Raw genomic sequence first — 23,949 nt, 5'->3', positions numbered from 1 at the left:
AAACAATGAACCCACCAATTTTAAACAATTAAATCAGCAGGAATCAAAACTGCATATATTGTTTAGAGTTTCATTCTTTATATAAGTGGGCCCCAACTGTAACTTTAGCCCTACGTCTCTTTTCGCTGGCTAGGATGAACGTCCTCTTTGTGCTATTGTTCTTAGCCTGCGAGTGTTTAGCTTATTAATTACACGTCGGCCTTGCGTCCACCAGTGGCATCTACGAGCACAATGAAGCAAGCCTTTCTTGTTTGCTAACAGTGGGTATCTCTGTCCGTGTCTCTCGCTCTCCTTCTCTCTCCGAGGAGTCTAGGCTCTAGTCAAGAGCCAAAAGCGCAGAGCGTGCCAGCGGCGTCATTTCAGCAGCGTCCAGAGAGACGGTAACAGACACCGCTGGCACAAACAAACACACACACATAGACACGCAAGCCACACGAACACCTGGTCTCTCTTCGCCGCTGACACGCGGAGCCCGATAACCTTTGAGAAAGAGAGAAAGTCTGGGTGAAGCGCGCTGTGTCGGGATAAGATAACATCGGCATGCCACGGTTCAGTAGTTTTAACAGGGTGAATCCGCAGACGCAGATGGGAGATGATGCCAATCCAGGCCTGATGTTATCTTCAGAGTGAAAATCATTTATGGCGGAACAAGTTGCTAGCTCATTATAGGCGCTAATGGTGTCATTTCTGAGTTTACAGAGAACGTTTTTTTCCCAAACTGTTATCCTTAAAATTCCCACCATCTTTAGGATATTTAAGCATGAAACGGAAGTCTTTGATGGAGATGGTGTCGGCAAAGCAAGGAATCATAAACAAACAGGACATTTTGTGCAACTCTGTGTATACTGGATGGAAAGTAATCAATGTTTAGCTTGCTTGCAGGTGGTAATGCAAATTAAAGGCCATGTAAACTCAAATTTTGCTAGCTCACATTGTTATTCTTTAGATTTAGCAAGTTAATGCACTGAAAATATGTTTGTTTTGGTAATCTTCAAAGTCTGCTAATTTGCTTCTATGTTAGGAGTGTCGGTCCTTCTGTTGACGTCAACTTGATGACTACCATAGGATTGCATACCATTATTCTAAACCACACCAATCTTACCATTAGTTTGCTATGAGGTAATGATACACACAAATAAAGCCCTGCCCCCTATTTAATATTCCATTTCAGTTGGAAGTACATCAACAAACTGAAACAAGTTTCAGAAACCTCCGGTTCATGCTGACTTTAAATTGCTATGAGCACCTATATGCAATGGAAGCCAGTTAACAGGAGATGTGTGGAAACAAACGCCACGCTCCTGGCCTCAGGAGGTGCACTAATGCTTGTCATTAGTAGCTACAGTCTACTGTAATATATACCAGAAAAGCTGGTTTGAATTCCTCTCAAAGTGGGGCGAGTAGGTCCAGAGGGGTTATATTGGTGCCATGACCCGGATAGTGTTATGGTTTAGGGGGAAAAGTGTAATGAAGGATAAGTAGTGGTCACTTTGTGAGAAAACCACACTCCCTGGTTTCCTTGTTAGTGCACCCACCTCCTATGCCAGAAGCTTCAGTTTAAATTACTCTTGGTGAATGGATCCGTAGCAGTTATACTGGTGCCCTGACCCGGATAGTTGAGTGGTTTAGGGGGGTAATAGTGTGGTAGTCATTTTGTGATTAAACATCACTCCCTGGTGTCCTTATTAGGATATCAACATTGATTGGCAGAAATTATAGCTTAAATTACACTCCTGAATAGGTCGGAATTAGTTAAATTGGTGCTGTGACCCGGATAGCAGTGTAATTTAGGGGTGTTGAGTGTAACAAAGGACAATGAGTGGTCACTTTGCAAGTAAACTTCATTCCCTGGTATAATCCCGATGCTAGAAATTGTCATTTAAATTTCCCTCCTGAGTGGATCTGTGTAAATCAAATTAGTGCCATGACCCGGATAGTCGTGTAGTTTAGGGGTGTTGAGTGTAACAAAGGACAATTTGTGCTCATTTGGAAGTAAACCTCACTCCCCGGTATGATTGTTAGTGCCCCCAACTACCTGGCTGGAACAACAGTTTACATTCCACTCAGAACAGGCCGAGTGGATCCGTAGGAGTTATGATGGTGCTGTGACCCAGATTTGAGTAAAGATTGGGGGGGATGACTACCTTTCTTTTTGCAGTCTTTACTTTGATTTTTGCTTAATGGCAACATATTTTTTCTGATATTTTATATTCTTTTTGTCAGGCTTAAAATATATCATTCCGCAATTAAAACCACTTTATTTTCTACCACAAGTTTACAAGCAATTAACATTATATGTGATTTGTTAATGTAAGATGCTAATCCCACTCGGATGAAATCCGAAACACTTTCGAAAATGATACAGAAAATATAAATCAAGAAAAGTAGTTGGCTGATCGAAAATTATGTTTTCTAAGCTAGCTACAACATTGAGTTTGACATCATGAGCGTTTCAGACATGATCAGACATTTCAGGGGGGAAAACAGTGAACTGTTGTGAAAGTGAACTGACTGCCAGAACTATAAGGTCAATACAAAAAGAATACCCCTAACACAAATCTCGCAGATCTAATCAACATTTTGTGGCCAATCTGATGCCAAGCTGAACATAGAGAAACCAAATATACAACAAAAGGCATGTATGTGGACTCGTGAGAAACAAAACACTTTTCAGATTAACAGAGGATGACCAACAAACAAACAGCCCTTACATTTCTGTTAAAAAAAAAAAAAAAAGTTCTCACTCATTAAATGAACCCATTGAGAGAAACTCTGCAAGATGGAGCAGGAGGAGTATGTGCGCAAAAGTTCACACGTACACTCGCCGTTTTACAGGTCCAACATAAGGACCACAATGAGGCTTTGTGCGGGTCTCTCAGATGGTATTTCTTAGATTTGTCATCATGTTGATGGACTATAAAGAGTTGCTTGATAGCTTTGAGAAGTACGACTTTTCTTTCCTTTCATCGCTAGCTGCCAGGCCCTCTCTGTCATTCGTCAGGGAATAATAGGCCTTTGGAGAGCTCGGGACTGCATGTAAAGATTCAAGCTGCTGTCATCCTGAACTATGACTTGCATCTGAAAATGTTGGTTTGAGTTCTCGAAAACATCTATGGCACAATGTTGTAAAAAGAGAGACATAACAGAGGCTGCCTTTTAAGAAAACAGACCAAAACAGCACTAGACTAAGACACTGCAAAACTCATTTATATATAAAACATTTTGTAGGGGGTTACAGTGGTTGCAAATGGTTTTAACATGTTGTTGAGTGGCTTCTAGAGTGTTCTAGTTTCATTTAGCAGTTGCTGCTACGTTCTTGGTCATTTTAGAGCGGTTGCAAACCGGTCAAAATAGGTTAATCCTGAGGTGTGCATATTATTCTAATAATTCAACTGACCGGAGTCAATTAGTATGATTGGTTACCACACATAAAAGATATTGTTCCAACTGTGAACTTACCTCATATGAATCTCAACAAAAGCCTTTAATTTGATTTGACTGATGTGGTTTTTGACTCTTGTAGGCTGTGATATGACTGAAATTATTCAGCGTAGTGATATGGAACTTTAATATGGTCTAAAACGGTCTGGAACTACTTAGAAAAGCATTTCGACACTAACTGCAGATGGTCCAGGTGAGGGGCAGTTTCATATTTACTGTTAGTAACAGTAACTGACCCATCGCCAGCAGTTTGATTGATGGGTCAATTTTCTTCTATTTCCATTTTTGGCAAACCACACTTATTTCATTACTGCCATCTGCTGGTGACTCAGACAAGAAATATTTCCCTTTTTAGAGTCCCAAATCAAAGCTAGAAGCCCTAGCACCGCTGAGTGTTCAGCTGTATGATTGACGTTGAACACCACTATCATTCAAGGCAAACGTGTTGTGCATTTTGCAAAGTGAAAATGTTTATTCTATTTGTGTGTTTGCATTGACTTTGTATGTAACGTAGTTGCACAAACACTTAATTCTGTATTTAGTGTAAATCTGGCATCAGCCAATTAAAAAACTATTAGAGACACTCTCCTCTTCATATGTACCAGACACTTCCTTGCATTTCTTAAGGGCAGATCCCACAGAACATGCTTTTCCATTCTAAAAAACATGAGGCGTACTACACTGCCTTTTTTGTTGACAAGAAAAAAAGAGGGGGACGACAAGTCAAGTCCTGGCTAGGTCAGTTGGCATTTCAGTGTGGAGTTTGGATGTTCTACCCGTGGGTTCGGGTGCTCCGGTTTCCCCCACAGTCCAAAGACATGCGGTACAAGTGAATTGGATAAACTGAATTGGCCGTAGTGTACGTGTGTGAATGTGAGTGTGTAAGGGTTTCCCAATACTAGGTTGCAGCTGGAAGGGTGTCCGCAGCGTATAACATATGCTGGATGAGATGGCAGTTCATTACGCTGTGGCAACCCCTGGTGAATAAAGAGATTTAGCCGAATTAATGAATAAAGAAAACAAAAAGAAGTGTGCTGCGCTTTTTATGTTGCTAGGCAACAATCGAATCAGCTGTATAATGTGCATGATTGTTGCTGTTGATTGTTATAATTTTTTTATTCAATAATATTGTGATATAGTGAAATTTGTCAAGTCATTCACCTCTAGAAAACTCAAAATAGCAACCACTAGTCTCCGTGGTCATCTTGACAACACTGCTATCACACCTTAACGGGAACTCCGCCTCTACGTCAGTTGCGTCTTTTTCCATTCGTCGATCAAATGAAAGCAATGTGCTTTTTCCGCTCAGAATTAACTTTTTTTTTTTAAACTGCAGGCACGCAGAGCACACTGGCAAAATCATCAGGTGGCTAAAAGGCAAGGCGCGCAGGGCAAATAAGCAGTGCGCAAAATGCTCACGGCCATTAGTATTACGTTGCATAATTACGTATTACATTAGCTCACATGCTTTCGCTGTGGCAGGTCCTAGATTTTGGAATGATTTGTCGCTGCCCATAAGACAGGCCTATTTTGTGTTCTCATTTAAATCAGCTCTTAAAACTCACTTTTTTCGTTGGCCTTTGACACCTGATCTTATTAACTGGCTATTTTAATTTATAAATACATTTTTAGGCAGTTTAGCTATATCAGAATAGGTTTTATTGCCATGTGTGCTTTACACAGACACACAAGGAATTTGCTTTGGTTACAGAAGCTTCCAGTGTACATAAAGTGACAACATGAAAATAAATAGGAGAAAAGATGACAAACATTAGACAGATGCATATATACAATACATTTTATTTAGTATTTTATAAACTATTATTTTTATTTTGTTGTATATTTCTGTACATCACTTTGGCTCCCTTTTGTGTTTTCCAAGTGCTCTATAAATAAATTTTTACTTGATTTGATTGATAAATGATAAAAAAAAAAGATCCTCTCAGCACAAAACGTGCATTCGGTGTGATCGTCCTCTTAGGGTGCTTTCACACCTGTGGATTGATTCTTTTGTTCCAAAACAGGGATTTAAATAGTTAAAATGTTTATTTTTGTTCTTGGTGCAGTTTGCTTTCACACGGCAAAGTTTCTAAGCGGACCAAAAGCGCTAAAACTCACGTGCAAGTAAACTCTCCTCACATTGATCAGAGTTTCTGGGTTTATTTTGCAGAGTCCCACTCAGCTGCCTTGCGTTCTTATTTTAATTTATGGCAATGAGCAAATAGACATAAGTGAAAAGCTGAGCTTTAATTTTGAATGGTGACACCCACAGACAGAGTCACCAAATATAAATCAGAGGTACGACTTTCTCATACAGAGCAGTTGGCTTAGGCATTATAGGCTTTACAATATATAGAGAAATAATAGATAAACCAAGCCATGCAGTATAAACATTTGTAACATTACTGCAGAATGTATTCATTATGTGAGAAAGGACATTTGATTTAATATTCAATGTATGAACTGTGAGAAGAAATGACAATTTAAAATGTACCAAGTTTTTAAAAACTCTTCACTCACTGTTTACAATTTAATGAAAGTTACTTATACACTTCACGCAAAGCATCATGGGGTGCAGAAAAAGATGGATATCTATTATTTCCATTTTCATCGTCTGCCAGCAATAGTTACATACTATCTGGTAAAACGCTCACGCTCGACTTATCAGGCACTGCTTCAAACGGTGAAAAGAGCTAAATTATTTACGCAGCTTTCAGTCCACGCTAAATCAAGTTAGCATCGACAGTCACATACCCTAATACTATAATAACACCGTATCCTTCATTTGCTGTAATTGAACCTGCCTTAATGCAGCTTATAAAGCAATTTAGCTCAGTTTGAGATATAAACAAAGGTCGTCACCAGAACTGTCATCACAGCGGGTCTGTCAAAAAAGCAGTCAGAGAGCAAGAGAGTTAGCGATACGCGGCTGCATGACTCAATGGGGGTTTGGCCTATATTAAGCACAGTGAGTCAGAGACGGTGATCACATCCGCACACACATCAAGTCAAGCGACAGAAATCACACACATACAAGCCTTATAGAAAAGCACTGAGGAGTCTCCATGTTACAGTGAAGGCATGGTAACACCATAGTATTTTGAGAAGCATTGTATTAAATGACTACTACCACATATATTTCTAATGTAGATTTCACCAAAACAGTATTATAATCATGGCTGATGTCCAAAACAATGGTATTTTAATTGTACATGCACAAAAACATGGTATTACTGTGAAAAAAAAAAAATAACAATATTACAACTGTACATATGCTAAAGAACAAGGATTATTGTGGTTAATCTATTAAATTATACCTGTAAATAAAAAATAAAAAAATGAAAATACTATACCAAATGTTCTGAAACACTTATATACATAAACCATGGTATTATTCTGAAAAAAGGCAAAACTGTGATATTATAAATCGCACGTATAAGAAAACATGGGATTAACAGTATTAACAGATCCAAACTATGTTATTAAGACTGTACACGTACCAGAAAACATGGCATTACTGTGGTAAAAACCCAATGCCATGACATTATCATGGTATTCTATCAAAACATAAAATTACCATTGGACACACCCTAAACCACATAGTGTTATGGTGGTAAATGTGGTAAACATAAAATTAGCATTGTCGATAACAAAAAAAGTAGATGTACTATTGTAATATATTGGTTTTGGACATAAAAACATAACATTACCCTGGGATATAGTCAAAATTCATGATAAAATAACTACACATACACATAAAAAACATGATGTTAGTGTGGCAATTGCCTAAAAACATAGCTATATAGCATATTCAAAAAAACTTCTGTATTTCAGTGTGGTAATCTATCCTCCAAAAACATTGTGTTATAACTGTACATGTACAAAAAACACGGTATTACAAAAAAAACATTACAACTGTACTGTACATACGCTAAAGGCATGAATTATTGTGGTTAATCTATTAAATTATACACGTAGATTTAAAAACAAAACTTAAAATACTGAACCAAATGTTCAGAAACACTTATATTAACAATTATATACAAATACCGTGGTATTATTCTAAAAAAAACAGTAACATTTTTTTTTTAAAAAGGCAAAACCATGATGTTATAAAATCACACATGTATAAGACACAGTGTTATCATAGAATAACATGGTATTAACAGTATTAACATATCTAAACTATGTTATTACGACTGTACACGTATCAGAAAACATTGTATTTCTGTGGTAAATACCTAATGCCATGACATTATCATGGTATTACAGTATTACATCCATCAAAACATAAAATTACCATTGGACAAACCCTAAACCACAGTGTTATGGTGGTAGATGTGCAAGAACATAAAATTTGCATTGTTGATAACAAAAAAAGTAGATGTACTATTGTAATATAACGGTTTTGGACATAAAAACATAACATTACCCTGGGATATAGTCAAAATTCATGATAAAATAACTACACATACATACAAAAAAAACATGATGTTAGTGTGGCAATTGACTAAAAACATAGCTGTATAGCATATTCAAAAAACCTTGTAATTTTTCTGGTAATCTATCCTCTAAAAGCATTGTGTTATAACTGTACATGTACAAAAACATGGTTTCACTGTGGTAAATGTATTTAAGTCTATGGTTTTGTACATGTAAACGCTAAATATTCATTAAAAAAATGTTAGCATTGTGCTGTGTAGCATGTTACTTGTTTTACACTTGAGTTACTACAGTATAGATATATTTTAATGCAGGAAATATGTTTTAAAAACATAGTATTACCCTGCTAGAACAAATAATATTACTCTACTTTGTTATTTTCCATGGCACCTCATGAACACTAGTTTAACCATGGCAAACATCCAAATAACCATAGTATGACATTGACTTCAGTCATCTGGTCAACGAGACAGATGGCTTTGAGCCTAGAGACGACACACACACGTGCAGCTCACAATCAAACGACAACGCTGCCAAGTCAAGCTTCGACCAATTCAAGCTATATTAACTCAGTTGTAACTTCCACAATCTGAAGCAATGCTAAATTAGCATACAAACAAAAATTGTAGTAAAAAGCAACTAGCGGAACTAAATTCACCCTATCAAAACACCATCTATTCTAGAGCTGAACATGATCCCAAAAGAAATGAAAAATAGCTTAGAGTTCCACTTTTCATACATAAAATGGACAACAACTGAGCTACTTCTAAAAAGCTAATAGCCAATATTGTAGCGCTTGTTGGCAACACTACAAACAGTAAACAACATGGTATTACTGTTGTGTCTAGAAACACTGCATTGCCATTTTACAGAAGCCACTACAAAGCTACCACCCAAAATACACAGTAGCTCTCAAATTCAATGACAAATCTACAAAAGGAAGCATGGTTTTACCATGCTAAAGGTCTCAAAACATCGTATTGGCATTGTATATATTCACAAATCATGGTGTTACTTTGACAAATGTCTCAAAATGTGGTATTACCACTATTGTAAATATCCCAACAAATAATAGAAGCCACTACAAAGCTACCACCCAAACCATAGCTCTCAAATTCAATGGCAAAACTACAACAGTAAACATGGTATTACCATGTTAAATGTCTCAAAACATCGTATTAGCATTGTATATATTCACAAATCATGGTGTTACTTTGGCAAATGTCTCAAAATGTGGTATTACCACCATTGTAAATATCCCAACAAATAATAGTGTTACTGTGATACCTCAAAGAATTAGCATTAGCATTGTATTAGCAGTACTTCTTTGTGTTAAAATAGTATGAGTACTTTTACCAATGGTTTTGGATAAGAAAACGTGGTATTAATGTTTTAAACATTCAAAGACATATTGCAAATGTATCTGATATGTACAGAAACAAGGCATTTCAGTAGTAGTACAAGTAGCATTAAACATTTTCAAATTCAATGGCAACACTACAAAAGTAATATATTTGAGATAGCATCTCAAACATAGTATTGACATTGTATGTATTCACAAATCATAGTGTTACTGTGATAAACTCCTCAAAATATTAGCAATAGCATTGTCTTCGATGTGTTAGCATTGCATAGCTCCAAAAGCCATAGTATTTCTTCGTGTTTTAATAGTACTTTTACCAATGGTCCAGAAACACAGTGATTCTACTTTACTAAACTTACACCTATTATTATTGGCATATATTATTTCGAAATGCATTTTTAAAATGACATTACTCTAGCAAACAATTTAAAACATGGTATTACCATTATAAATATCTAAAAACTCTACTGAAAAAAACTGCTTAAACCAGCAGTTTAGGCTGATTGGCTGATTGGCTGGTTTTAGCTGGTCGACCAGCCTGGTTTTAGAGGGGTTTTGGCCACTTCCAGGCTGGTTTCCAACCTTTCCAGCCTGGTCTTAGCTGGTCAGGCTGGAAAATGACCAGCTAAACCAGCTATGTCCAGCTTAAACCAGGCTGGTCAAGCTGGATTTAGCTGGTCATTTTCCAGCCTGACCAGCTAAGACCAGGCTGGAAATAGCTGGAAACCTGCCTGGAAATGGCCAAAACCCCTCTAAAACCAGGCTGGTCGACCAGCTAAAACCAGCCAAACAGCCTAGGCTGGTTTAAGCTAGATTTTTTAGCAGGGAACTGCAGTATTACTGTGGTAATACCTCAAAGCATCAGCATTAGCATTGGAGTACTGTTACAACAATGGTTTTGGTCAAGAAAATGTAGTAATAATATGGTAAATTTTTAAAGATGTGGTATTATAAACACAAAACCGGCAAAACTACAAAAGCAACCACCCATACTGTATCCATCAATGGCGACAAACAGTCATTAATCATCTCGAAGCTGAAGGAAAAATCAATGGGACCCAATAAAGAGTGCAGGAACTGTGAAAGAAAACCATGTCTGTGTGTGTGTGCGATGCACAGAAGAGTGTGTGTCATGATGTGTAAAGACTGTTGTGTTTAAACAGCGGGCGGTCAAGGAGAAACAGACGTGCTGAAGTGCTCGCTAGTGAGATTAGCAGAGAACATTCGAGCGCAGAGAGTAAATTATGAGGAGAAACAGCATCTGTACCTGCCACGTTGACTTTCTCCGGGTTGACGGGGTTTGGTCCGGGAGTCCCAGTGCCGTTGGTCAGGTTGGCGCTGGTGCCGTTGTACATGATATTGTCCACTTTAGACTCCAGCTTGGACAATCTCTGCATTATATTGTCCAGAAGTACAGCCAGAGTCTTCTTCAGATCTGCATGACAGAATATGATGTACAGACTTGATTAGTTTGAATAATTATCTAGTGAAAATTTTATAGTGTACAGCACGAATGAGTGCATGCTCATATAAAGATTTTTTGGCTTTTGTACAGACAAAGTATTAATTTTAAAAATCTATTAGGTTGTACTCATTTGCTGTATATGAAAAAGAAAATTGAGGTTTGGAATGGCCTAGTCAAAGTCCTGACCTGAATATACTATAAACTGTTTATGAATAACACAATGGAATATGCAATTATATATGTGCATCTATACATACACATATAAACAAACTTTGTTCGATTATAGCACCATTTTAAAAAAAAATGTAATATGGTCCATCTAAAATAGGACTTTCCTGCACAAAAGAGGGATTAAGAGCCATTCATAAACTAAATAACCCCAGTTCATCTTGATAATAAACTGCAAAAAATGATTACGCCTGAATAAAGAGAAAAACAAGAACAAAAAGAAGGCTGTGCAATGAAACACAAACACAATTATGAATCAAAATCACAAGACTCATTCTGCAGAATTGAATTATTGATTCATTTCTCAAAAGAATCAAATCGTAGGAAGAGTGAGCAATTTTTTTATCATGGTCCGTTTCTCCTCTAAGAGAGTTCTGGGAGACGTCATTTTATGGTTGAAGAACAAACTTGCTGTTAAACAGGTTTCCAGTAACACATTTCAAAAGGCCTCAAAATATTTGTTCATGTTATGTCTTAAAAAAATAGAATATCCAGCAGAAGAAATAAAAAAATTAATAATAATAATAAAAAACTAAAAAATAAAATAACATTTTATTTATTTATTTATTTTTATATATATATATATATATATATATATATATATATATATATATATATATATATATATATATATATATATATATATATATATATATATATATATATATATATATATATATATATATATATATATATATATATATATAATATCTATCTATCTATCTATCTATCTATCTATCTATCTATCTATCTATCTATCTATCTATCTATCTATCTATCTATCTATCTATCTATCTATCTATCTATCTATCTATCTATCTATATACACATACACACACACACACATCCATCCATCCATCCATCTATCCATCCATCCATATAAATAAATAAATAAATATATATATATAATTTTGCTTTTTTATTACAGATATGTAAACATATACATACATGCATACATATATACACACATATACATACATACATACATTTGAAATCTGGCCTAATTTTTCCAATTCCCATCCTGCTAAATCTTTCTCATGCAAAAATGCGGGAGTAAACTTTGCTGCGAGTGTGTGCAACTCCACTCATTCTCTCTGGCTCAAAATATAGTCCAAATCCGGTTGGATTTTTCCTGACAGATGGAGACATGAGGGTATAATCCATATTTCTATGTCAGCGAGAGAGCAGGACGTCATGACATTATGATCACACTTCCCTGAACTAAATCTCTCCGAGAGAAGTTAAAGCCTTCAGGATGGGCCGATATTGCACAACCAGCATGCGAGATTAACAGTTTTACAAAAGATTTTTGGCTTTTTTTTTCCTCTGTCAGATCGACAAGCTAGAAGACAAACAAGATTTGTAGAAATAACAAAAAATGCAATCAGAACATGAACTTGTTTTGAGAGAAAATATAAACAACACATAAAAGAGTTAATCCCTTTTACTGAAAAGTTATATTCACCGCTGTTTTATGTTGTATTTCAATGCTAATAATAATAATAATAATAATAATAATAATAATAATAACAACAACAACAACAACAACAACAACAACAACAACAACAACAACAACAACAACATTAGTTGCTATTCATTTCTATTTTTTATTTTATAATTTTATTTTCATAGCATAACTTGAGTCAGCACCCTCATAATGCTTCTGTCAGACAAAAAAAAATCTAAGCATTGCTAAAATAAATTAGCATGTACAAAGTTTTAATGTTGCTAGCATAAAATAGCACGTTGCGAGCATGTTTTAATATGATGCTAACATGAATTAGCATTTAGCATTTTTACCCTTTTTTAGCACATTTACACTTACAAAACCCAAGAAATGGCAAGAAAATTTCAAATAAAGAATCACAATTAGCTTTCTTGGCTTATTATTTTTAGATGTCAAGAACAAGAATCAACAGTGTACCTTCACATTAAATGCAAAGAAAACCAAATAATATAGCATATAAGATTTTGTCAGCACCATTATTATACTTGCCACAAAAAAAAATCTACACATATTGCTAGAATGAATTAGCATGCACACTGTTTTAATGTTGCTAACATAAAATAACATGTTGCGAGTGTTTTGATATGATGCTAATGTGATTTAGCATTAAGTTTAGCATTTTTGTGTTGACATGTTTTGACTTAAAAAAAAACAAGAAATTGCAAGAAAATCAGACATGTCAAATCAAGAGTCATTATAAGCTTTCTTGGCTTACTATTTTTAGGTGTCAAGAAGAATCAACAGTGTACTTTAACATTAAACCGCAAAGGAAAACAAACAATCTAGCACACAAGATCCTTTTTTCAGCACCATCATTATGCTTTTGTCACAAAAAAAATCTACACGTATTGCTAGAATGAATTAGCATGCACACCGTTTTAATGTTGCTAATATAAAATAGCATGTTGCGAGTGTTTTGATACGATGCTAATGTGATTTAGCATTAAGTTTAGCATTTTTACCCTTGGTTAACATGTTTTGACTTAAAAAAAAACAAGAAATTGCAAGAAAATCAGACATGTCAAATCAAGAGTCATTATAAGCTTTCTTGGCTTACTATTTTTAGGTGTCAAGAAGAATCAACAGTGTACTTTAACATTAAACCGCAAAGGAAAACAAACAATCTAGCACACAAGATCCTTTTTTCAGCACCATCATTATGCTTTTGTCACAAAAAAAATCTACACGTATTGCTAGAATGAATTAGCATGTACACTGTTTTCATGTTGCTAACATAAAATAGCATTTAGGAGTTAGCATTTTCACTCTTGGCTAACATGTTTTGGAAAACCCAAGAAGAGTCACAATTAGCTTTCTTGGCTTATTATTGTTAGGTGTCAAAGTGTAATTGTTGCTAGCATAAAAAAGCATGTTGCGAGCATGTTTTAATATGATGCTAATATGAATTAGCATTAGCGGTTAGCATTTTTACCCTTGACTAACATGTTTTGACTTCTAAAAAATTACGCTTTTGGTCACACAAAAGAAATCTATAAATGGTTTCCACCGTAAAAGACGACGACCTTTAGACGTCTTTAACCCAGATCTGGAAGACTACAGAGCCCCGGGGCTGGATCTGGGTTTTTACTCTTCATATTACCACGGTGAGTCACATCTGACCTTACACCCACCATTTCCATCTCTTTCTCCAGCTCCACTTCTCACTTTCACGCTAATGCAAATTGATCTTTCGCTTCGGCCCGGTTTAATCATTTCTGGGTGTCACCTGTCTGTCTGTCCATCTGACTTATTAACTGCAAACGGGATGCATTAACATTAATGCATTTCCTGGAGCCTCAGAGACAGGACACAATACACTGACCAAGATTAGATTACATATAGAGAGATCTATAGACCCACATTACAAACAAAAGGCAGCTGGTTTACTGGAAAAGCAGAACACTAAGTGGAATGCTTGGTTGTAGGTCTAGCTACAGTTGCACAATGAAACATGTAGACTGCTTTGTTTCAAGCCACAGCAGATTTCATCATGGATGGGATGGTGGTTGAATTTAACAGGTCAGACTGGAACAGATCTCTGGTTGAGAGAGGAATGTGGTATCACAATGAACTAAGCTTTGCAGTGGGATGCCAGCCAAAAACGAATAGAATTGTATAATAATATGTGCATTAGAGCTGCACGATTAATCGTAAAAAGATCGCGATCTCGATTCCACCCCCTAGACGATCTTAATCCAGCATTTCTACAATTCTGTCAATCATATTTTCAAGTTCAGCAGAGAAGCAATGGTGGCCGCACAAGTCTCCACATTGTTTTACATACGTTGTTCAGCAACGTGGACACCTCCAAATGGTATTGAAAGATCCACATGCTGTATTTATAAGATACAATTCACCTCAAAAATGTCATTTCTGTCTTCATGTAATGTATTTGCGACCAATCACACGTGACGTGAGCTGACCGTCAGCTGTTACCACAGAGAGGGCAGGCCCGCGCCTCTGAATGAAGTGTACTTCAGTGAACAGAATCTGCATATGCTGTGAATAACAGGTACTAAAGTAAATAACATTCAGTTTGTGGCACAGAGTGATCGTTTGGGAGCCGTGCGGGAAGTGAACCGCTCTTAACAGTGAAAACGAAAACGCACACAGTGTTGCCAGATGTAGCTGACTGATTCCAGCCCAAAAAGTATCCAAAACCCGCCATAATGCAAAAATACCCACCCAGTCTTCTGTATTCACGAAAATCACGTCAGTGACATATTTTAAGCGGAAAATTACAGATTGAGCATATGTCTCAAATACAAGAATTCAACACCAGAATTATCATCAGCATTAATGACCAGGACAAATCTAAAGTCTGTTCAAATCCGCCATTCCAAGTCTATACAAAATTTAGCATTTTAACCAACACTACAGCTATACAAAGCCTATTGCTGTTTTACTACGTTTGAGAATAACAACAATAATAGCCCACTCATTAACCTTTATTTTTCATCTACAGAATCGTGAGAAAACCGTGACCTTTACTTTAGGCAAAAATAAATAAATAAATAAATAAATAAATCGCGATTCTCATTTTAGCCAGAATCGTGCAGCTCTAATGTGCATTTAACATTCGCAAATTGTTTATTGTATTGTATGCATGTATAGGGTGTGTTTCCTCTAATAGTCGACAAGTCACTAGTCAACCATGGGTGTTTTCCCAAACAACGACATAACTCAAGGCTGAACTATCATAGTATGACGCATCGTTTGGGAAAAGAACAATGTAGTGACGAGTGTTTCCCAAAACGTAGTTGCTTTGTCGCAGATCTATTGTTTGAACCACGTTAATTATAACATAAAACGTCCATAATGACGCTCTAAACGGGGTGGAGAAGTTCTGTAGACAAAAACCCCCATAATTTGTGCAAATTATCTTGTTTTACACGCACACGCATTAAAAAAATTGTCCAATATTAGTTTCGGTAAAAACATGCACTCGCTTTCCATATTAATTTGAATATAAATGGCACATATAGAGCCAATGTTTCGATTACAAATATTATAGAGAATATGCCATATTCTATTCTGAAACATAAAACCACTTAGCTAACACATATTATAATCTCATATATAAATTATACAAGTCATCAGGCTAATGGTTTTAATTTATAGTAGACTATGAAGAAAAAAAAATCCTACTTATTAATAATACTTATTATTATTATTATTATTATTATTATTATTATTATTATATATTTATTATTATTATTATTATTATTATTATTATTATATATTTATTATTATTATTATTATTATTATTATTATTATTATTATTATTATTATGTAGGATATTGTTTAAAGGTTACTGCTTTTGTCATGAGCTGTGTTGAAAATAGCTAAAATGTTTTTAAAGGTGCACTACGAGAGTGCAATTATCAATATGAAGATCACTAAAACTGAACTGTAAAAATAGTTTGAAAGCAAATTAAGAGAGATGACTTTAATGATTTTTTTTAATCATTTCAAGTTTAAATGTTGGAACGTTCTAAATGAATAGGGCATACGGGGGATAACTCGGAATAGAACATAGCTCTAGAAGTGTACTTGGAAACGTACAAGTTTGCGACGCAGTTTGCAAATGTTTGTTGGAACGATGGATTTGGGAAACGCTAACGAACTAGGTTTGTAACAACGGAACTTGCAACCTACCAGAAAACGTAAAACGTACCCCAGAACAGGCTTGGTCGGGTACACTTTCATTGGTTGGTTAGTCGGAGGAAAAAAATAAATACACAAGAACTTTTAGCGCTCATGTTTCTGCAGCACTAAAAATTATTTGGTGGACATGAACGCTCCCTCGGCGAGATTTCATTAAGTGCATCTGGCAAATTCACCTGATAATAACACTCAAAAAAAGATTTCCGCTGTTTGTTCAAACTACTAATATAAACTGAGCTTGATATTCTTGATATTATTTTGGGACAACTTAATTGTTTCAAGTTCAATCCACTAAAATTTGTAATGTTAACTTAATTAATTCCTGTTGTCCCTACACAAATCGATTGAGTATTGCATTTTCTACAGTGAATGTCAGGAAATTAATGGAAAGTATGAGATCATTCTATTGGAGCATATTTACTTTATGGGTGAGGTCATTGTGCCCGTATTATGATCATATTTTGACATTTTGAATTGCTGTGATTATTTGTAATTCATATGCATTGTGTTCATGTTTTTTCAGTATTTTTGTAAAGATTTTTATTACATCTAAACTGTATTAAAAATGAAAGTCTTCAGACGTGAAAATGAATTTAGACAGTGCAACATTACAAAGTAGCAAAATGAATATTCCTTTTGAGAGCTTTTAATTAAATTACAGGTGAGCGATACTAAAACAATACAACACTATTTTAACATTTTTGCTTTTTATATATATATATATATATATATATATATATATATATATATATATTATTTATTTATTTATTTTTGAATGCACACATTGTGTTCATGTTTTATTTATAAATTATCTAAATCTATTTCCAGTTAAACCACCATGAACCCCTACTGAAGTACTTTTTCACACTGGTTGGCATTGGCCTTGATTAGCATTATCAGCTGTGGCATTTGTTCCTGATAAAGTTACTGTGTCTACATCCTGCACATCTGACATTTCACCAGGATAAACTCTCCTACATAAGAAACTTAACAGTCCTCTTTCTGGCATCTCAAAGCTCTGGTTTAATCTGGAACGGAGTTATCTGGATTACAAAATCCTCAATTTTTAGCTATTTCTGCACAGAATTTTGTAAAAACAAATCTGCATTGCAATGCAAAACCAATTAGTTTATTTTGTTGTTTTGAGACACAAACTGAAAATCTAATCTGGATTTGGTGATCTAGTCCAAATTCATACTCTTTCTTATTTATTTATTCATTCATTCATTCATTCATTCATTCATTCATTCATTCATTCAGCTATTTATTATTTATATAAATATTTATTAATTTTTTTATTATTTATTTGTTCATTTATTATTTTTATTTAGTTATTTATTTAGTTATTTGGTTATTTATTTAGTTATTTATTTAGCTAGTTAGCGATTTATGTATTTACTTATGTTTTTTTATTAAGCTATTTAGTTATTTATTTTTATTTATTTGTTTATTTATTTATTTTAGTTAGTTAGTTAGTTAGTTAGTTAAAGTCATTTATTTATTTAGTTAGTTAGCGATTTATTTATTTATTTACTTATTTTTTTATTAAGCTATTTAGTTATTTATTTATTTAGTTAGTTTAGTCATTTATTTATTTAGTTATTTATTTATTTATTTATGCATTTACTTATTTATTTAGTTAGTTATTTATTGTTTTATTTAGTTAGTTCAAGATCTGATCCAATCCCCTGGCCAAAGTCCGATCATATTACTTCCATACAACTAGCCCTGGACCACCTCAAACCCAATAAACACAACATATTGCTCATTCACCGGTAAAATAGGTTGTTTAGTGCTAAAAAAGGTGGACGTTCTGTTTGAAAAAAATCAGTTTTGTGGGAGTCTTCTTTGCTTGTAGATCGATAGTCATCTGTGGGCCGTAATGAGGCCTCCTGCCCAATGGAGCGGCTCTATTAGCGGCATGAATAAGTTATCGACGGATGTACCGAGAGAAAGGCTAAAACAGACACAGCTGATGCTTTTCTTCATAGTCTTTAAACATTGCCTGTTATGGATGAGGCCGAACACAAACGTGACTTCCGTGTGTCATCACCTCTCAGCTGCAGCCTCGTGCCATCATGGGAGCTAAATATAGAATAAAAGAGGCAGTGGGGAAAAAAAGGGAGGTGAGATATGACAAGTCGTAGTGCAGCTACCTTGTCGATTTATGCAGCTGATTTTGAAAAAAAAAAACAAAAAAAAAAAAAAAAACACTTCAAACGGACTGATGGATGCAAATGGCGCATCTGCAATGTTCCAGTCTCCTGCAGTTTCTGGGATTCCTGCAGCTTTTCTTCAAGGCTTTTTTTTAATGCCTCATATCAACTTTAAATGAAGGCTGGAAGTGGAGTAGAAAATATTTGGAACTTTCACATCCAGTATTTGAAAATGGTTTAGTGGCAAATTCTACAACAACTTTAAGAATCGTTACTTGTTAATCTTGTTGCAGTTCTCACAACAGTGAATTCATTGTTGTGATTTTTACATTCTCAAACATTAAAGAAATGTATACAAAGTCAACTATAAAACAATGCGTCGATATTTAAAGTTATGTTAAGACGTTCTTTTTACAATTTTGCAGATATAGTGATCATTATTGTTTTTCAATAAAACTATTTATTAGCTACCAAAACAATAATAAAGTTTCGGAAAAAAAACAAAAAAAACAAAACATGAAATACAAATAATGTGACTATAAAATTTTGTAGTCGATCGACAATCGATACTTTAAGAATGGACAGTTTTTAGATCATTTCGTATGTAATTGCATTTTTTTACTCTAGATGATCGCAACTGACAGCAAAGATCTTCGACATTCCAAATTTAAAAAAAAGAAAATATTAACTTTAAAACTATGCAACAAATTTATGTAATCTTTAAACAAATTATTGAAATACAAATAATATGACTATAACATTTTGTAGTCAATCGACAATCGTTACTTTAAGAATAGACCATTTTCAGAAAACTTTGTATGTAATTGCATTTCTTACGTTTGATTATTGCAACTGACGGCAAAGATCTTCAACATTCCCAAATAAAAAATAAAAAAAATGCAAACTTTATAACTATACAACAAATTTATGCAATCTCAACACAAATTTTGTTTAAAAAAAAAAGATAAATACAAATAGTGTGACTATAACATTTTGTTGTCAATCAACAATCGTTACTTTAACAATATACAATTTTTAATCAAAATTTATTATATAATTGCATTTCATACATTAGATGATCGCAATTGTTCTACGGCATTCCCAAATTTAAAACAGAAAACGTTAACTTTAAGACTATGCAAGAAATGTAATCTTTACACAAATTGTTATTATTGACACAAATCATCAAGAATTACTCATTTTTAACCTTTTTGGAGATATTGTGATTGCAATTCTCACACTAGACAAAAGTGGCTTCATTGTTTGCGACAAATGACAAATATTTTCATCACTCTCAAACAAAAAAAAAAAAAACTTCAAATAAAGGAGACATGGCTGGTATATTAAACAATTTGGATTAAATGTACAGTGTTAGATTTGGAGCAGGCCAAAACTAATCACTTTTTAGTTATTGCTATCGTATAATTGCAGTCCTCACACTAGACAAATGTGACTTTGAGATTTGCAACAACGATTTTTACGTTCACAAACAGACATTAAAAGAAATGTAGATGAAGAAACGTCAACTATAAAACAATGCGATCAGAATGGAAAGTTGCGTTAAGAATGGATAATTTCACTATTTTGAGTATATTGCTTTTGCAATTCTTATTTTCGACAAAACTGTTTTTATTAGTTACGAAAACACTGTTTTGATATTATAAAATAAAAATCAGAAATATGAATAGTGTAACTACGTAATGTTGTGGTTGATTGACAATTGATTGGAAAGGACAGTTAAAAAAAAAAAAAAAAAACGAAATCGTACATTTTCGTGAATGCATTTTCTACATTAGAGTCGCAACTGAAGACAAAGCTCTTCGACATAACCCTTGGTTCGACATCAACCAGGAAAACAAATGTTATCTCTCAAACTGCAATACATGTACATCATTTTTACACCAATTATAAAGTTAAGATTGGATCACATTGAACCAATTTACAGATATTGTGCAAAAGGAAAGTCAATAAATAACTTGCAACTGACACTAAAGATGTTTTTAAACAAATATTAATAATGAGATGTCAACTACAACTGTGTGGTTAAAGTTGACATGTTTACAATCATTCTGCAAACACTGCAATCTTGATATTACATTTCTTAGTTCGCCATGCTGGAGGAGTTGTACATGGCAGGGAAGTAAAACTATACACATACATACTTTCACACTGCAATTTTTCAACAGACAGATCGCAATTTGAAGACTTACCGTATGCTGTCATGGTGCCTACGTAGGGTCCATCCATCACGCTTTGGTTCTCCTCTGCGAGGGCTTTAATGTATCGCTTGCTAAGGTCCAGTATCTGCATTCGTAGCTGTGCGCTGCTTTCATGCGTTGCCCTCTGCTGGATGGTGAAATGAAGCAGCATCATCCCCCAAATGAAGCCGAAACTCACGAGGAAGAAACCCAACTTTTGGGACGACAACTTCCACATGTACACGGAGCCCATGGTGAGTCAGTTTGTTGGTGTGAGTGTGTGGAGTGTGTGTCTGGGCAACTCAAGACGAGTTCAGCCTCATTGTGTTTTGAGGGTGTGGTCTCTACTCGCTCTTTTCTTCACTGTAGTCCATTCCTTTTAGTGTGAGTTGTCAATCAAACTAGAGACAAGCCCACAAGAAGCTCCATTACAGTGAAGACACTGGAAAGAAGAAGAAAAGTCAGAGTTTAGATAAAGGCACTGACCAAATACATGAAACTTTTACATCATACTTACAAACTTTTTTTTTACATACAACTTCTTTGATCAAATGAAAACAATACGTCTAAAAGCATGTAAACAAATTCTCAAAAGGTTCTAGTAATCACACATACACACTTAAATGACCCTAACTAGTAAACAGCCTTAAGGACCTAGATATGTGCCTAGTAACCACCCAACAAACCCAACAAATCCTAAAACCAATAACCTCCCAAAAGGTCCAAGAAATGACATTGGTTACTACCCAAAAGCCTCAAATGGCAACCCAAAAAAACCCTAAGAGACCCCCAAAAAGGGCCTAGCAACGACCAAAAGATCCAAGAAATGACCCTTACCTAGCAACCACTCAAATGACACACAAACAAATAACATCCACCCAGGTGACACTGGTCACAACTCAAATTCCTAACAACCACCCTAAAAAACAAACATGAACCACTTGATGACCCTGAAAACCACTCAAGTGACCCTAGAACCACCCAAAAATGTCCTGGATATGAGCCAAGCTAACACTCACCAAGCAACCGCTAAAATGACACAAAAATATAATAAAATATCATTCACCCAGCTGACCCAGGTAACTTAAATTCCTAACAACCACCGTAAAAACAAACATGAACCACATGATGACCCCGACAACCACTCAAACGACCCTAACTAGTAACCACCTAAAAATGTCCTGGATATGAGCCTGGTAGTAACCACCCAGGTCCTAGATGGGTGCCTTGCAACTGCCCAACAGAGATTAGAAATTACCCAAAGAATCCTTGCAACCAACTCAAGTGACTAACCACTAACCTCCTAAAAGGTCTCAGATATGACATTGGTTACTACCCAAATGTCCTAAATAGCTACCCAATAGAGCCTAAGAGACACCCCAAAAAAGGGCCTAGCAACTACCAAAAAGATCACAGAAATTATCCCGGGCCAACCTAACACTCAACTTGCAGCCACTCAAATGACACCAGAAAATAACCAAATAACATCCAGCCAGGTGACCCTGGTCACAACTTTAATTCCTAACAACCACCCTTAAAAAAAACAACAACCATGAACCATGTGATGACCCCGACAACCCCTCAAGTGACTAACTAGTAACCACCCAAAAATGCTCTAGATATTTGCCTGGTAGTAACCACCCTTAAGGTCTTGGATATGTGCATGGTTACCACCCAACAGAGATTAGAAATTACCCAAAGAACCCTTGCAACCAACTCAAGTAAAGTGACCATAATCAAGACATGACAACAGTTAAAACACAAGTCTCAAATAACTACCCAAAAGACCCCAAGAGACACACAAAAAAAGACCCTAGAAACTATCAATAAGATCCTAGAAATTACTCAGATAATCAAGCTAACCCTCACCTAATGACCCAGATAACCAAGCTACTACTCAAATGACAAAATAAAAAAAATAAAAAATAAAAACCCAGTAGCATCCACCAGGTGACACTAGTAACCCCCCCCCCCCCCCCCCCCCCCAAAAAAAATACATGACGATCTGATGACAACCACTCAAGTGAACCTAACTAGTAGCCACCCAAATATTTCCTTGATATGATCCCTGATAGTAACCACCCAAAATATGCAAAAAATATACAAAAACAACGGCAAACTGACCCTAGCAACCACCAAAAAAAAGGTTCTGATCATCACCCAAAACACAATTCATGCCATCATCACAGAAAAACAGCATTACACCCAAGCTAGTGACCCTAGCAACAAAATCCTCAAAAGTTAAAAAAAAATACTGCCTAAATTACCCTAGCAACGACTCAAGTTACCCTAACTTGTAAACCACCTAAATGTCTTCAAATATCTCCCGGTAACCACTTTAAACTACCCAGAAATCACTCAATTTACCATAGAAAAACCTAATAGTGACCAAATCACTGACGTAGCCCTAAAACCACCCAAAACACCCTAGTAATGTTGATGGTTACTAGGGTGTTTTGGGTGATTTTAGGGCTACTTCACTAACAACCACCCTCCAGACACTAGAAATAACCCCGATGTTCCTAACAACCATCCACAAGAGCCTAAAACTGCCTAAATAACCCTAGCAACCATTCAATTGACCCTAGCAACCATTCAAAAGAAGCATATAAATTGAACGCACATAACTTCAGTGTCTCTACAGCAAAGTATGCAAATGAAATGATCCTGTTCGATCTGTGCTGCCAGGCAACCCCACTACAACTGTGACATCATAATGGATAACCACATATCCAGGGTCATAATACGGTCTCTAGCGTTTCACATTGTTATGGGATTAAACAGAGATCAATGGATGAAACAGACCAATGTGGTGGCACTTTAAGGAGACCAAAGGGAAGGACGGAAATGTTAAAAGCGAACCTGGACTGATATGATTTAGAATGAAAGACAAATAGCTGTTTTACATGAACGCAAACAGAGCTTGTTTGCATTCGGGCAGAGATTTAAATACAGTCAGCGAAAAGGTTCGCCACTAAAAT

The 23,949-nt window shown here is 35.3% G+C and overlaps 1 protein-coding gene across 1 annotated transcript in view; it reads right to left on the bottom strand.

Moving 5' to 3' along the window:
- mgat5 (alpha-1,6-mannosylglycoprotein 6-beta-N-acetylglucosaminyltransferase) overlaps positions 1-23,949 on the bottom strand; it is a 112,024-nt gene that overhangs the window by 66,271 nt on the left and 21,804 nt on the right. The window contains exons 2-3 of the mRNA XM_056448423.1: positions 20,981-21,410; positions 10,515-10,682 (exon numbers count right to left, since the gene is read on the bottom strand). Of these exons, the coding sequence (XP_056304398.1) occupies positions 10,515-10,682; positions 20,981-21,221 (409 nt within the window). The 5' untranslated portion in view covers positions 21,222-21,410. The remainder of the gene's footprint in view (positions 1-10,514; positions 10,683-20,980; positions 21,411-23,949) is intronic.

Source organism: Danio aesculapii, chromosome 22 (genome assembly GCF_903798145.1).
Source record: "Danio aesculapii chromosome 22, fDanAes4.1, whole genome shotgun sequence".
In the NCBI taxonomy this organism is placed as follows: domain Eukaryota; kingdom Metazoa; phylum Chordata; class Actinopteri; order Cypriniformes; family Danionidae; genus Danio; species Danio aesculapii.
Note: the sequence above shows the minus strand (reverse complement) of the source record. Positions and strands in the feature narration are given on the sequence as shown.